Raw genomic sequence first — 12,762 nt, 5'->3', positions numbered from 1 at the left:
AAAATTATTTTGACTGACTTGAGCAGTAATAAGGATAAATATAAACTCTTGCATCTAGGCTCAGAAAATCAATAGTCCAAGCAATGGATTGGGGAAACCTGGCTCGGCAGATGTCAAAACATCACAGGACTTTAAGTTGACCACGAGCTCTTGGTGAGCCAGAAGTTGAGGCAACTAGTAACACAGTTAACACAGTTTTCAAAAGAAAAGCTAACCTTGCATCAAAAAAAACCAAACTTTTTGGCCAACCCAATACTTTCCCCAGTGGAAAAGGAAGTGGAATTTCCTAGGAATCAGTTTTCAGCTCAATATATGAAAAAAAAATTCTGACAGTTCCTATAATGGAACAGCTCTCCTCCCAACATTGTGAATGTAATAGTCCTTACATCAGCAGAATGTATTAGAAAGGATTCTATTACGGTGGTCTTCCTTTGAAAGCACAGATTTTTTAAATGACTTTCTTTAACAGCTCATAAGTTAAAGCAATGCACACATAAGCCTCCAGGAAAAAATGATGTGAAGAAGTAGCCGAGCTCTGCACCCTAAAGTTTGCTTCTGGTCCAGCAATGAGGAGCCCCATCTAGAAGGAATATCTAGAATCCAGCCCTGTTTCAGTCGCTCCATCCCCAGACCCCTTCCCTAGCACTCTCCCCATCTCCATTCCTGTGTTGACTTGGCCTATCCTTAGGCCTGCTTCTGTCTTCCACTTGGCTCCATTTTCTGGCTGACTCCCACCTTCCTGAGCATGGAGACTCTGCAGACAGAGTGTTGGGAAACCAGGTCTCCTTCCCTTTCCCTTACCTTTGACCTCTGACTGCCTGGGGTTCTGCATTTTCCCTGAGCCAGGCTTGGTTCATGGACCATCCCAGGCAGTGAAGGCATGTAACAATTCTTTTTTCTTTTTCCTCCGTGTTGTTCTGAGTACTCCATTTTACATGTTAACCCAGAAAGATGGAGAAGTTGGGCCACGGCATGCTTATACACTTAGAATGTGATTTTAGCAAGATGGTTATCAAAAATAAGTTTCACTTTGATGAACACAAAGCCACATAGATGACTGTACTTACATGTTCCTTGCTGAAACAGTCCACCTCTTCCAGAAGCTTCTCTTGGCACTCAGGGTTGGTGGCCAGGAGGTAGGTGGCGAAAGAGAGAGTGTTGGTGACAATCTCGTAGCCGGCGATGAGGAAGATGAAGGCCTGGCCCACCACCTCATCCACACTCAAAGGCTTGGACAGGGGTCTGGGTGAGTGTCGCCGGGGAGGGTTTGCTGGGCATTTGGTGGCAGAAAAGACCTGACGGACGATGTCAAAGTTCTCCACGCCCACTGTGGCAGCAGAATGGCGCACATCCTGGACCATTTGGAGGAAATCTCTCCTCCTCTAAGGGAGGAAAGAAGAAAACGCACATTTGGGCCTTAGAGTCACATAAGAGAGCGCTCTCATAGCACAAAAGAAGACGAGCACACGCCGCTTTCAAAGAGTCAATAGGAACGAGGATTTTCTTTGCGGGATTGTCTGAGATGGGGGAGCCTGGGACCCCACCCTCCCACCGTCCCTCATTACAGCACCGAGTGCAGCCAGCAGCGGGCTGTGTTGCTGCCGGTACAGCATGAGGCCATTCTTGCTGGGCTGATTCAGGAAGATGTTAAGCCACTTTGGTAAGTAAAGAGAGCAAGTTGCTGAATAGTGTGTATAGCAGAACCTCATGTCTGTAAGAATGGCACCTGGACAATGTCTGTGATTACATGTGTCCACATGTAGAAAATGTTTAGCAACATCCTAGCCAGCAGTTCCCTGGTGGCTCAGACAGTAAAGTGTCTGCCTACAATATGGGAGACCTGGGTTCAGTCCCTGCATTGGGAAGATCTCCTACAGAAGGAAATGGCAACCCACTCCAGTATTCTTGCCTGGAACATGCCATGGACAGAGGAACCTGGTAGGCTACAGTCCATGCAGTTGCAAAGAGTCAGACATGACTGAGCAACTTCACTCACTCACTCACCCAGCTGTTCATGGTGAGCTGAAGGAGCTGGGAAAACCAGGGAGGTGTTTATTATTTTCCTTTATCGTGTTTGTATTGTTGGTTGGTTGGGTTTTCTGATAATAAAGCAATTCAAGCATTGTATAGAATTAAATTAGGGGCTTCCCTGGTGGTCCAGGGGCTAAGACTCTGGGCTCCCAGTGCAGGAAGCCTGGGTTCAATCCCTGGTCCAGGAAGTAGAGCCCCCATGCTGCGACTAAGGATCCCGCCTGCCCTGGAGCAGCCAAATAAATAAATATTTAAAATATGAATCAAAGTAAGTGCTCCATTGTTCACATCCCACCCTCCAGGGTGGACTTCTGTGTCTAGTTTTTGTCACAGCAGGGAGTCCCCCCCACCCCCACAGGACCTGGGGGCGGGGAGGGAACTCATCTGAAGAAGCCTGCCTTCCAAGTCTCCAGCCTGCATTTTGCTCATCCTCATCAGGTTGGATCCCTTCTATCCTCACTAATCTCCTGCCCCACTTAAGTTAGAGCTTTCTTACCATTTCCCCCTCCTTCCTTATCAGTAGTTTGCAGATCCTCTCTATTTACACTACCCCTAAGTGTAACAATGGAGTGTTTATGTATTACTTTAGCGCTGACACTGCTGGTAGCTCAGCTGGTAAAGAATCTGCCTGCAATGCTGAAGACCTGGGTTCCATCCCTGGGTTCAATCCCTGGCTTGGTAACATCCCCTGGAGAAGGGAATGGCTACCCACTCCAGTATTCTGGCATGGAGAATTCAGTCCATGGGATCTCCAAGAGTCAAACATAACTGAGAGACTTTTACTTTAACATTGACAAAGTGTGTTCCTGACACATCTCATCTTTGAACAGCTCTTGGATGTGATGAAGGATCACTGATGGGTTACTCTGTTCTGAAGTCTATGGGACTCAACACCAAAAGGGCAAGTATTAGAACCAAGAGAAAAAAATGATCACTTCAAAGTTCTTGACTTGTTGCATCATTTTCTCAGTCCTTTGGCTTCTGGACTTCTATCAAATCCGTAATCTATGTCACACACATTAGCATCTTTTAAGGAGGTTGTTTGAAGAAGGAAATGGCAACCCACGCCAGTATTCTCACCTGGGAAATCCCATGAACAAAGGAGCCTGGAGGGCTACAGTCCATGGGGTCGCAAAGAGTCAGATACGACTTAGTGACTAAACAACAACAACAAAGGTGGCTGTCAGGTCACACAGGGCTGCTTGCGTCTCCAGGGCAGGATCCTGTGCCCCACCCCCAACCCCACCCCATGCCTGTACTGGGCCAAGCACATGTTAGGTTTGCAATCAACGACTCCACAAATACTAATAAACCTGCCTTGTCCTAAGTGTATTTTGAGGAAGGCTGTGTTGGATTTACTCGTAACTGCATGCTTTGAAGCAGGAATCTTGGATCATGAGACCCTTAGATCATGAGACCCTTGGGTCGTGACCCCCTTAAATCATGAGACCCTTGGGTCATGACACCCTTGCGACTCTACTGGTTGGAAGGTGTCTTCTGTGGAGATTCCAGTGGGGCTTACAGCTCAGCCTGTGGGATGCAAGAATCTTGAGACTCAGGGAGGCAAAGCCCCACATACTGCCAGCCTGCTTGCATAGGATTGGCTGAGAGGATGGCCCTTGCCCCCCTCTTTCCACCCTGGCCCTGCTCAATCTGCTTCCCAAACAGCATCCACAAGGGCTGACTTTCCCCAGCTTCCTTCCTGTTGCCTGGGCAACATCTGAGACTCTAACCCTGGTCCCAGGGCCAGGCACAATGGCATGAGTGGGAGGTGAGCTCTCTCGGCTTCCAGATGCCATTCGGGGACCCCAGAGCATCCCAGGCTCTCTCTTGACCCGCCCATTTGAAACTCCTCAGATGCTATATGGTTGCGATCCCCGAGGCTTGCTTGTGGCTTTGCTGGAGTCACATGAGGACAATGGTGGAAGGGAGGGTGAAGCCACATCCACCTCATTGGATCTACCCTAGGGCAGAGCTGCAGCTGGCATCCTTTCCTCTCATCCCGGCCCAGCCAGGCTGCTTCAGGGCCACCGAGCCTTATAGAAATCTGTCTTAACCTCCAACCCCAGAGGCCAGAGGAAAGGGCGGCTCTCTGGGGCCTGTGCACTGGAGAGGAGCATTAGTGTTGATGGGTTCCTTTCATTTGTGCTGTATCACAGAGGCTATTTGAACACTGCCCATTTAGGCCTGCAACAGTGCTGGTTTATGGTTATATCCAAGAAAAATACGCACCCTGATAGATGTAGGTGTCTAATCCACCCATTGGCGAGAGCTTAGAAAAATATTTACCTTTTAACATCTGTGCTGCATTTTCCACTGCGCAAACACACATCTGCTTGATGGAATGTCTAAGGAGTTTAGATGGGTTTAAAGCAAGTTTTCTTAGTAACCATATAGCTCTGTCTTGACATGGGCAGTCCTGGATTCATGGTTGGGAGGTTTTTCTCAGATCAACTCGTTGTTTGAAACAAATAGCTCTTGAGTTTAAAAAAGGAAAAGCTTGAGGCAATCCTAGTAATTGGATCTTTAATAACCCTTCACCTCTTAGCAAGCTATTTGGTGCAAACAGTTTGAGAATTTTCAGCCTGATTCCTCCACCAGTGGGTTTCAGGCTGGGGGTAGGAGGGGTGTGTGACAAACCTCACGCACATGAAGGAAGGCTTTCACAGTAGTATTAAGGTTTGAAAATGGGACTTTGCTCATCGCTCCTTCCCCAGGCTCAACCTGGAGGAGCACGGACCTGGATAAGAATGTTCTGTCCTTTCAGATGGCAGAGCTGGGCCAAGGACATCAGGAACTGATTCTTCTCATACCTCGAAGGGTGGCAGGTTGGGTTCCCAGAGGTATGGGCCAAAGGGCAAGCTTGCCTGCACCTTCCCCCACCTTCTGGACAAGGACACCTTTGCTGCACAGTGTCCAGAATGTGAAGCTGGGCAGGTAGAGGCTACTCCATGCGACTGGCCACTAACTGACTGCATCTGCCTTGATCTCATCTTCTGCCATCACGGCGACACTGGACCACACATCTTCCCTTGGTAATCTCTCTGACCTGCCCAGTCTTTGAGAAAACACTTTAAAAAATAATTTTATTTATGTTTTAAAATGTTTATTTGGCGGTGTCAGGTCTTAGTTGTGGCTTGGTTGTCAGGTGGAATGTGGGATCTTAGTTCCTCGAGCAGGGTTCAAACTTGCATCCCTTGCATTGGAAGGCAGATTCTTAACCAATGGACCACCAGGGAAGGCCCCTTTTATTTCTTTCTATTTTTGGTTGTGCTGGGTCTTTGTTGCTGAGTGGGCTTTTCTCTAGTTATAGTGAGTGCGGGCTCGCTACAAGAGTAGGGGGTTACTCTCTAGGGATAGGCAGGTATCCCTTTGAGGTGCCTTCTCTTGTTGCAGAGCACAGGCTCTAGGGCACAGGGGCTTCAGTAGTTGAGGCACTTGGGCTCAGTAATTGAAGCTCCCAGGCTCTGGAGCACAGGCTTGATAGTTGTGGTGCACCGGCTGAGCTGCTCCATGGCATGTGGAATCTTCCCGGACCAGGGATCGAACCCACGTCCCCTGCATTGGCTGGCGGATTCTTTACCACTGAGCACCTCAGGAAGCCTCAGCAAACACTTTTAAAGCTACATCTTATGCAAGCCAATTCAGGAACAGACGTTTCAGCCCTGCTTTTTCCTTTTCAGCAGTTTCCTTGACTAGAGTAAGGCCCATAAAGACTAGTATTATACATGCACAAGCATATCCGATATTGAAACTATTTTCCTTAACACTGAACATTCCTATTTCTATTCTCAGCTAAGTTCAATCAATAAATATTTACTCGATTCCTACTGTGTGCCAAGCGCAGGGCATACCCACAAAGGGGAAAGAAATTTCTAGTTCTCAGTGAAGCACGCGAGGGCCCTCAACCATGCGTTTTGCCGTAACACCCTCCATCCCTCTGTGCAGAGAGGGATTGTGGGATTGGTGACAGCTGCCTGATCTCCCCTCTCAAAACGATGCTGTCCATGCTGTAGAGCTCCATCTTGCTGGTTTTCAATATAAAGAATATACTGATGAAAAGCACATGTGGGCAGCTTTATCTAGAAAATTCTCTGGGGTGGCCATAACCTGTGCTGGGGGTGATGCCTGAAATAAGGCGGCCTGTGAGCTTGAGGGGAGGGCAGCTTTAATTCTACTCCCCTGGGTCAGAGGGTGGACAGATTGCTCTGGGCTGCTGCTCCCCGCCGTCCTTCCTGCCTGCTTTCACCTCTCTCTCCTTTTTTGTTCCTCCTCAGCCTCCCCCCACCACCCCCCTTCTCTCTCTTGGCTGCCCCGGCAAGCTCTAAGTGCTAGGCCACTGAAGGACAGCATGGCATGAGTGTGTGGGGCTGGGAGGGGAGGGAGAGAAAGCAGACAGCGATGCCAAATTAGCTTCTATTCCATTCCGACGCCGTGTCCTATTAAAATACGTTACCTCTTCGGCTGCTTGCTGGTCCCGCAAGGCAATCACATTCCTAATGAGTTTGTTAAAAAAGCCATTCAGTTCATCTCGGTTCTTATTGGGCAAAATCCGGGCCAGTGGGACCATTATGGATGGAAATGATACTTGAAAGAGAAAAACAAAAGTGGCATTGAAAAGAGGGTGAGAATAAACCAGGGCTATTAGATGTCTGTTGCCAGGAAGCAAGCCCCGGCCTTGAATTAGTCTTTTGAAGGCCTGTCTTCCCCCTCTGAATCGCTGCTGCTCAGAGCGGGGTTCTCCCTCTGGACTCCTCACCCTTCCTTGCACAAAGTAAGCGCTCGATAAACGTCTATACGATGGAAGTGGGGCTTCAATTGAGGGTCCACTTCCATCTGGCCCTCAAGCAGCCAGTCTCATGTTTATAAGTTAATTTCCCTAGTCCTAGATAGGAGGGTCCAAGATTTCTGTATTTCATCAGGAAAGAAGAGATTGCAGGCCATATTTCAAGTCTTAGCAAGCGGTGGAAACTGATCTCCTTTTTTAACTTTCTGGTCATTTGCATTTTTTGTTTTTTCCTTTGGATCATGTTCCCCAGAGCTGCCACTTATTCCCTCCTGGATGATAGCCTGGACCACGGGGCCAAGCCTGTCCCTGGGGAGTGCGGCTCAGTTCAGATTCTCAGCATTCACGGTGGGTCTCCCGTGCACAGGCACACATGGGAGCTGGGGGAGAGGACCCTTCTGATCCATGCATGTCTCAGCAGGCTCTGCCCATCTTCAAGAGCAGGGGCCTGCACCAAAACGACACAGCAGGGATGGAGAGCTTGGAGGGGCAGCCACCATGGGAAGTGGACCCACGTGCCCTGCAGTGCACAGGATGACCTGTGGTTGATGGCAAGGGGAACCAGTTCCCCTGGGGTATAGAGGGTGAGGGGCGACCCTCTGTGCTTTGACTGCCATAGTGACGATTGCTATACAGTGTCAGTGCAGAGCATGGAGGTGACAGGGGCTTCCACAGAAATTGACTTGGAAATGGGAATGAAACTGACCAAGGAAGGAAATAGAATTTACCAGCCCAGCAGAATGGTTTGGAATTATGGCAATACTCAATAACCATAGTAACAACACTGCAGTGCTTCCATAAAAGCAAGAAGACACCAGAATTGGCCAGAGGGTAAACACTCACCTCTAAAATAGAAATGAGATCAATGGACTGGTCTCCCCACCACTGGGTAATCTGCTAGTCACCCATCACATGGTTTCCAGTTCACTATGTGCTAGCCTTCAAGCAGAGTAGTGCTCTAAAGAGGGCTTTGCTGGAGGGGAGGAATATGTCCTAGAAAATGAAAGGTTTTAGGTTCCCATCTTGACTCTGCCTTTCCAGCCTCAGTTTTCTCATCTGTGAAGTGGGGAGGAGAATGCCTTCCTCACGCGGTGGAAAGAAGCACTAGCAAAGGCAGTGCAGCCGGCCTCAGCCCCGTGCACCGCGGCCGTGCTCACTGCGGCCGATGAGCTGAGCCAGGCCTGCCTGTGTGGGCAAGTGGCCCCAGGCTGGTGCCGAGGAGCCTGGGCATCTCCAGGGAGACCAGGGCTCTGCAGGGCAGACTCCACAGGGTGACTCTGAGAGACGCCCTGAGTGTCCTTTTCCTGGTGGCAGGGGTGGAGTCCCGAAGCTACCCAAGGCCACTGGGGTACCACGGGGTCTGCCCAACTTGCCCAGTTTAGCCCGGTTGGCAGGAGCTGCACTTACAGAGTAAAACCAGGAGAGGTTTGGGGATGGAGGATGCAAAGAAGCGCCTGCAGTGCTCCACGAAGGGGTGCTCAGGAGCCTCCTGGGAGTTCACTTCGGTGCCAAAGGCAACACTGGCCACCACATCTGTGGTGTAGCAGCAGTAGGTCCTGCAGGGGGGGAACCATTTGTGTTTAGGAAGGAGGTGGCCACTGGCCTCCCCATCCACCTCCTCCCGGAGTACACGACTCCACCATTTACCTGCTCAAAGCGGGGCTCCAGCAGACCTGGAGTGGGGTGGTAGGAGAGGAACCCTCCCCTCTACCACGTTGGGGTGAGATCCTGGGAGGACGACAGCAGAATTCAAGGGGAGTGTGTGTGTGAGTTCAGTCACTTCAGTCCTGTTCAACTCTGCAACCCCATGGACTGTAGCCCGCCAGGCTCCTCTGTCCAGGGGATTCTCCAGGCAAGGATACTGGAGTGGGCAGCCATTCCCTTCTCCAGGGGATCTTCCCTACCCAGGGATCAAACCCGGGTCTCCTGTGGTTTCTGCACTGCAGACAAATTCTTTATCCACTGAGCCACTTGGGAAGCCCATTCAAGGGGAGACATAAATACGTAACAGGGAGCCAATCTAGACAAAGATGGGGTCATCCCGACAAAGTCAAATACCAAGAAATACACTTTCCTTTTTCCTCCCCGTGAAGGAGGGAAAACACTTGACCCAGAGTCTCTGTGCTTTACTCCAAAGTTGTGCAGAGCCCTTCCAAGGCCAGGGATTGATGTAGATAGAGCAAGTTGTGATTGATGAAATTATTAATAGCAAGCTGATTGTTTAGTTTTATTAACTCTGTCTCCCTCTTCCTCCTAATGGTTTTACAGTTTTCATTGGAGCAACAAATAAAAAAACCAGGGCCCTTTTACACTCAAATAAACATAAGACAAACTTTGGGAGCAGTTTCATGAACATATGTATATTATTACAGGAAACACACATTGCACTTTAGAAACAAACAGAAGGAAAAGTGTCTGGCAGTAGCTCCAGAAAAATTAACCTCTTAGGCTCTAGGAAACCTGCCCCTCAAATGGCCATTTTAAGCTCTAAGAGAATAATCTTTTTTTGTTTTCTTTGTAGGGGTAGTTAAGTTGCTTCTAAAAAGGCTAACAGCTGGGAATTCATATCCTTTACTAATGAAAGGGTCTATTTTTGTGGCTTGACGTAGGTATACACTTAGTTCCTCTTCTTCATAAATTCTATAACCACTTATCATTAAGGACTACATGACATCTTCAGATGACGTGTTTTATTTTGGCCTCTTTTACTGAGAACATCTCTACAATTGATTACATATTTCCCGGTGATAGCAAAAAAACAACGTGACTGCTGAATGTGATTTCATCTGATCCTAAACATTGACGATGTAAAGGTTTTAAGAGTTATTAATTTTGCTTTTATGGCTGCTGGGCCAACTGAGCAACTGAGTACCCAACTCAATGAGTTGGGTGAAGCCATACCCTCACCCAGCTCATGCATGTCATGACCAGGGAGAATGTGGAGGAGAGAATTTTGTAAACAATATGGTAGAATGTAAATGCTGGTGATGATTATGTTATGATTTTATTAACATTGATAATGAGAGCAAGTTGGCTTCTGGCTGATCTGCTATTTGACTCTTAATCTGATATAAACCATAATTTAGCAGAGGTCAATTAGGCAAAAAGCCAGACAATCAGTCGTTTAAACTGAGCCTCCACCACTAAGTCATGGCTTCCAGGCTGGGGGCAGGGGGGCCCACAGTTTTTCTTGAATTAAAACTGCATGGACTGTGTCCTTCCAGACCCTGTCCTTTCTGCCCAGACATATCTTGCCCGCTCCTGGGGCTACAGAGGTTGGAGGGCACGTCCCCTCACAAAGCACGCCCTCTCGGGGTTCCCTGCACAAGTCACAGCCCCCGGGGCTTCATTTGTATTTGCTTCACATTTTCCATGGGTCTCATTTCTTCTTCTTAGTCTACCCACACTTTTTGGAGCTTGTAAGCATTTCCATAGTTTCTTGGTCCCAAGATAATTGTTCAGCAATTATGTACAGTTACAAGAAGCAGCAGTTCAAAAATATGATTTCTCATCTATAATATAGCCATGCGGTGCCCTTACCTCTGGATGTCAAAAGCCTCCCCAGACTGTGCGTGACGCTCTAGGTGAGCCAGAAGCACATCGCAGGCCCGGCTGATTAAAGGAGTCATCTGAGAACAGATAACAAAGCTGCAATTAGGACACCACGCAGAGAGCACACCTAAATTAGCAGCAAATGAAGAGGTTACGTATGGTGCTTCCTGCGAAAATGGTTATTATTTTGATGTGACTTTCGGGTACCTGAGAATAAGATCTAAAATTCACAAATATTGTAAAATACAATCGCTGTAAATGCCTATTTTAGCTCAAACAATCTGTTGTTTTTTTTTTTTTTTTTGAAAGCAAAAAGAAGAAAGGATTTAGAGTAAATACTGTGAAATAATTATAAAAATGATCATTACATGCTTAGAAATGAGAATCAGCACTGAGTTTTCTGACATTTGGTTAGCATTAGAGAGTAAACAGACCACAATCTGTATGTACTAACTCGGGAATTAGCCCAAATCCATGTTTGCTTGATTCCAATTATACTTTAGATCTTCCACTAGAACGTAGAGTCTCAGTACTGAGAGGAACCTAAGGTTCATCCCTTTCTACTGCTTATTCAATACAAAGATCATTTTTAGAGCACGTGGATGGATGGTTATTCATTTCTGCTTAAGCTGTTTAAAACTTCGAATATAGGGAAGCCTTGATTTCAAGAGGCCTTTGATATCCAGGACTACTGCTGAATTTCTTTTTTGTTTTTTGTTTGTTTGGCTCTGCTGGGTCTTTGTTGCGGTGAACAGGCTTTCTCTAGTTGCAGCACACAGGCTTGGTTGCCTTGCAGCATGTGGGGTCTTGGTTCCCAGACTAGGAATCCAACCCACGTCCCCTCTATTGGAAGGCGGATTCTCAGCTGCTGGACCGCCAAGGAAGTCCCCTGAATTTCTTTTTTGAATATGAAATATCTGTCTTATGGAAAATACCTAACATACACACAGAAAGAATGGTAGGGATTATGAACATTCATGTAACCATGATCTGGCTTCAAGAAATTTAGTTCTCATTTTGACCGCCCGCCGCGTTGACCCTAAAAGTCTGACTGCAGTGAGTGGAATTCTTTGTGGAACCCAATGGGCACTCACATGACCTTTTATTTTCTCCTGTATTTTTGAAAAGCCAAGTTGGAAACATCAGGGGGATCCTTTGAACCAGGTCACAATCAGGACTGACACCATAGCTAAAGCAACATGCTGTGATCTAGTGTTTTGAGTATTCTTGTGGAAAACTTCCTTTGAAATGTTGCTTATGTTTAGATTTTACTTTTTTGACACTAAAATATCAGTTTCTGAGATCAGGGGAGATTTTTGTCTGTTTGTTCATTTTTGTATCCTCAGCACTTAGAACAGCACTTGGTACATAGTAATTCGTTGAATGAATGAATTTTAACAATTACATAAGACCACTTTCAATTAAGGCTTGAGGCGCTGGGAAAGGTTATAAAATGTTAATCTGTTTGTTAGAAGGTATACTGTATTGAGGCAGACTCTGATTCCCTCTGACACCCCCTGGCTGGTTTCATTTCTTTCTTCTTCCATGTGCGTGTGTGCATATTTGTGTCTGACTCTTTGTGACCCCATGGACTGTAGCCCATCTTAAGGAGACGGAATACCAGACCACATGACCTGCCTCCTGAGAAACCTGTATGCAGGTCAAGAAGCAACAGTTAGAACTGGACATGGAACAACACACTAGTTCCAAATCAGGAAAGGAGTTCGTCAAGGCTGTATATTGTCACCCTGCTTATTTAACTTATATGCAGAGTACATCATGAGAAATGCTGCGCTGGATGAAGCACAAACTGGAATCAAGATTGCCGGGAGAAATATCAATAACCTCAGATACGCAGATGACACCACCCTTAAGGCAGAAAGCAAAGAGGAACCAAAGAGCCTCTTGATGAAAGTGAAGGAGGATAGTGAAAAGGTTGGCTTAAAACTCAACATCCAGAAAACTAAGATCATGGCATCCAGTCCCATCACTTCATGGCAGATAGGTGGGGAAACAATGGAAACAGTGAGAGACTTTATTTTCTTGGGCTCCAAAATCACTGCAGATGGTGACCGCAGCCATGAAATTAAGACGCTTGTTCCTTGGAAGAAAAGTTATGACCATGTTAGACAGCATATTACAAACCAGAGACATTACTTTGCCAACAAAGGTCGATCTAGTCAAAGTTATGGTTTTTCCAGTAGTCATGTGTGGAAGTGAGAGTTGGACCACAAAGAAAGCTGAGCACTGAAGAATTGATGCTTTTGAACTGTGGTGTTGGAGAAGACTCTTGAGAGTCCCTTTGACAGCAAGGAGATCCAACCAGTCCATCCTAAAGGAGATCAGTCCTGAATATTCATTGGACTGAGGCTGAAGCTGAAACTCCAATACTT

The 12,762-nt window shown here is 47.1% G+C and overlaps 1 protein-coding gene across 2 annotated transcripts in view; it reads right to left on the bottom strand.

Moving 5' to 3' along the window:
* The window catches only part of TBXAS1 (thromboxane A synthase 1), a 173,667-nt gene that overhangs the window by 55,256 nt on the left and 105,649 nt on the right, over positions 1–12,762 (bottom strand). Inside the window, exons 6-10 of one of the 2 annotated variants that reach the window (XM_019959171.2) lie at positions 10,358–10,446; positions 8,465–8,545; positions 8,225–8,373; positions 6,488–6,618; positions 1,068–1,382 (exon numbers count right to left, since the gene is read on the bottom strand). In XM_019959171.2, the coding sequence (XP_019814730.2) occupies positions 1,068–1,382; positions 6,488–6,618; positions 8,225–8,373; positions 8,465–8,545; positions 10,358–10,446 (765 nt within the window). The remainder of the gene's footprint in view (positions 1–1,067; positions 1,383–6,487; positions 6,619–8,224; positions 8,374–8,464; positions 8,546–10,357; positions 10,447–12,762) is intronic. The other variant, XM_019959172.2, reaches the window with a different exon arrangement.

Source organism: Bos indicus, chromosome 4 (genome assembly GCF_029378745.1).
Source record: "Bos indicus isolate NIAB-ARS_2022 breed Sahiwal x Tharparkar chromosome 4, NIAB-ARS_B.indTharparkar_mat_pri_1.0, whole genome shotgun sequence".
Classification (NCBI taxonomy): domain Eukaryota; kingdom Metazoa; phylum Chordata; class Mammalia; order Artiodactyla; family Bovidae; genus Bos; species Bos indicus.
This window is presented reverse-complemented; position numbering and strand designations above follow the sequence as displayed.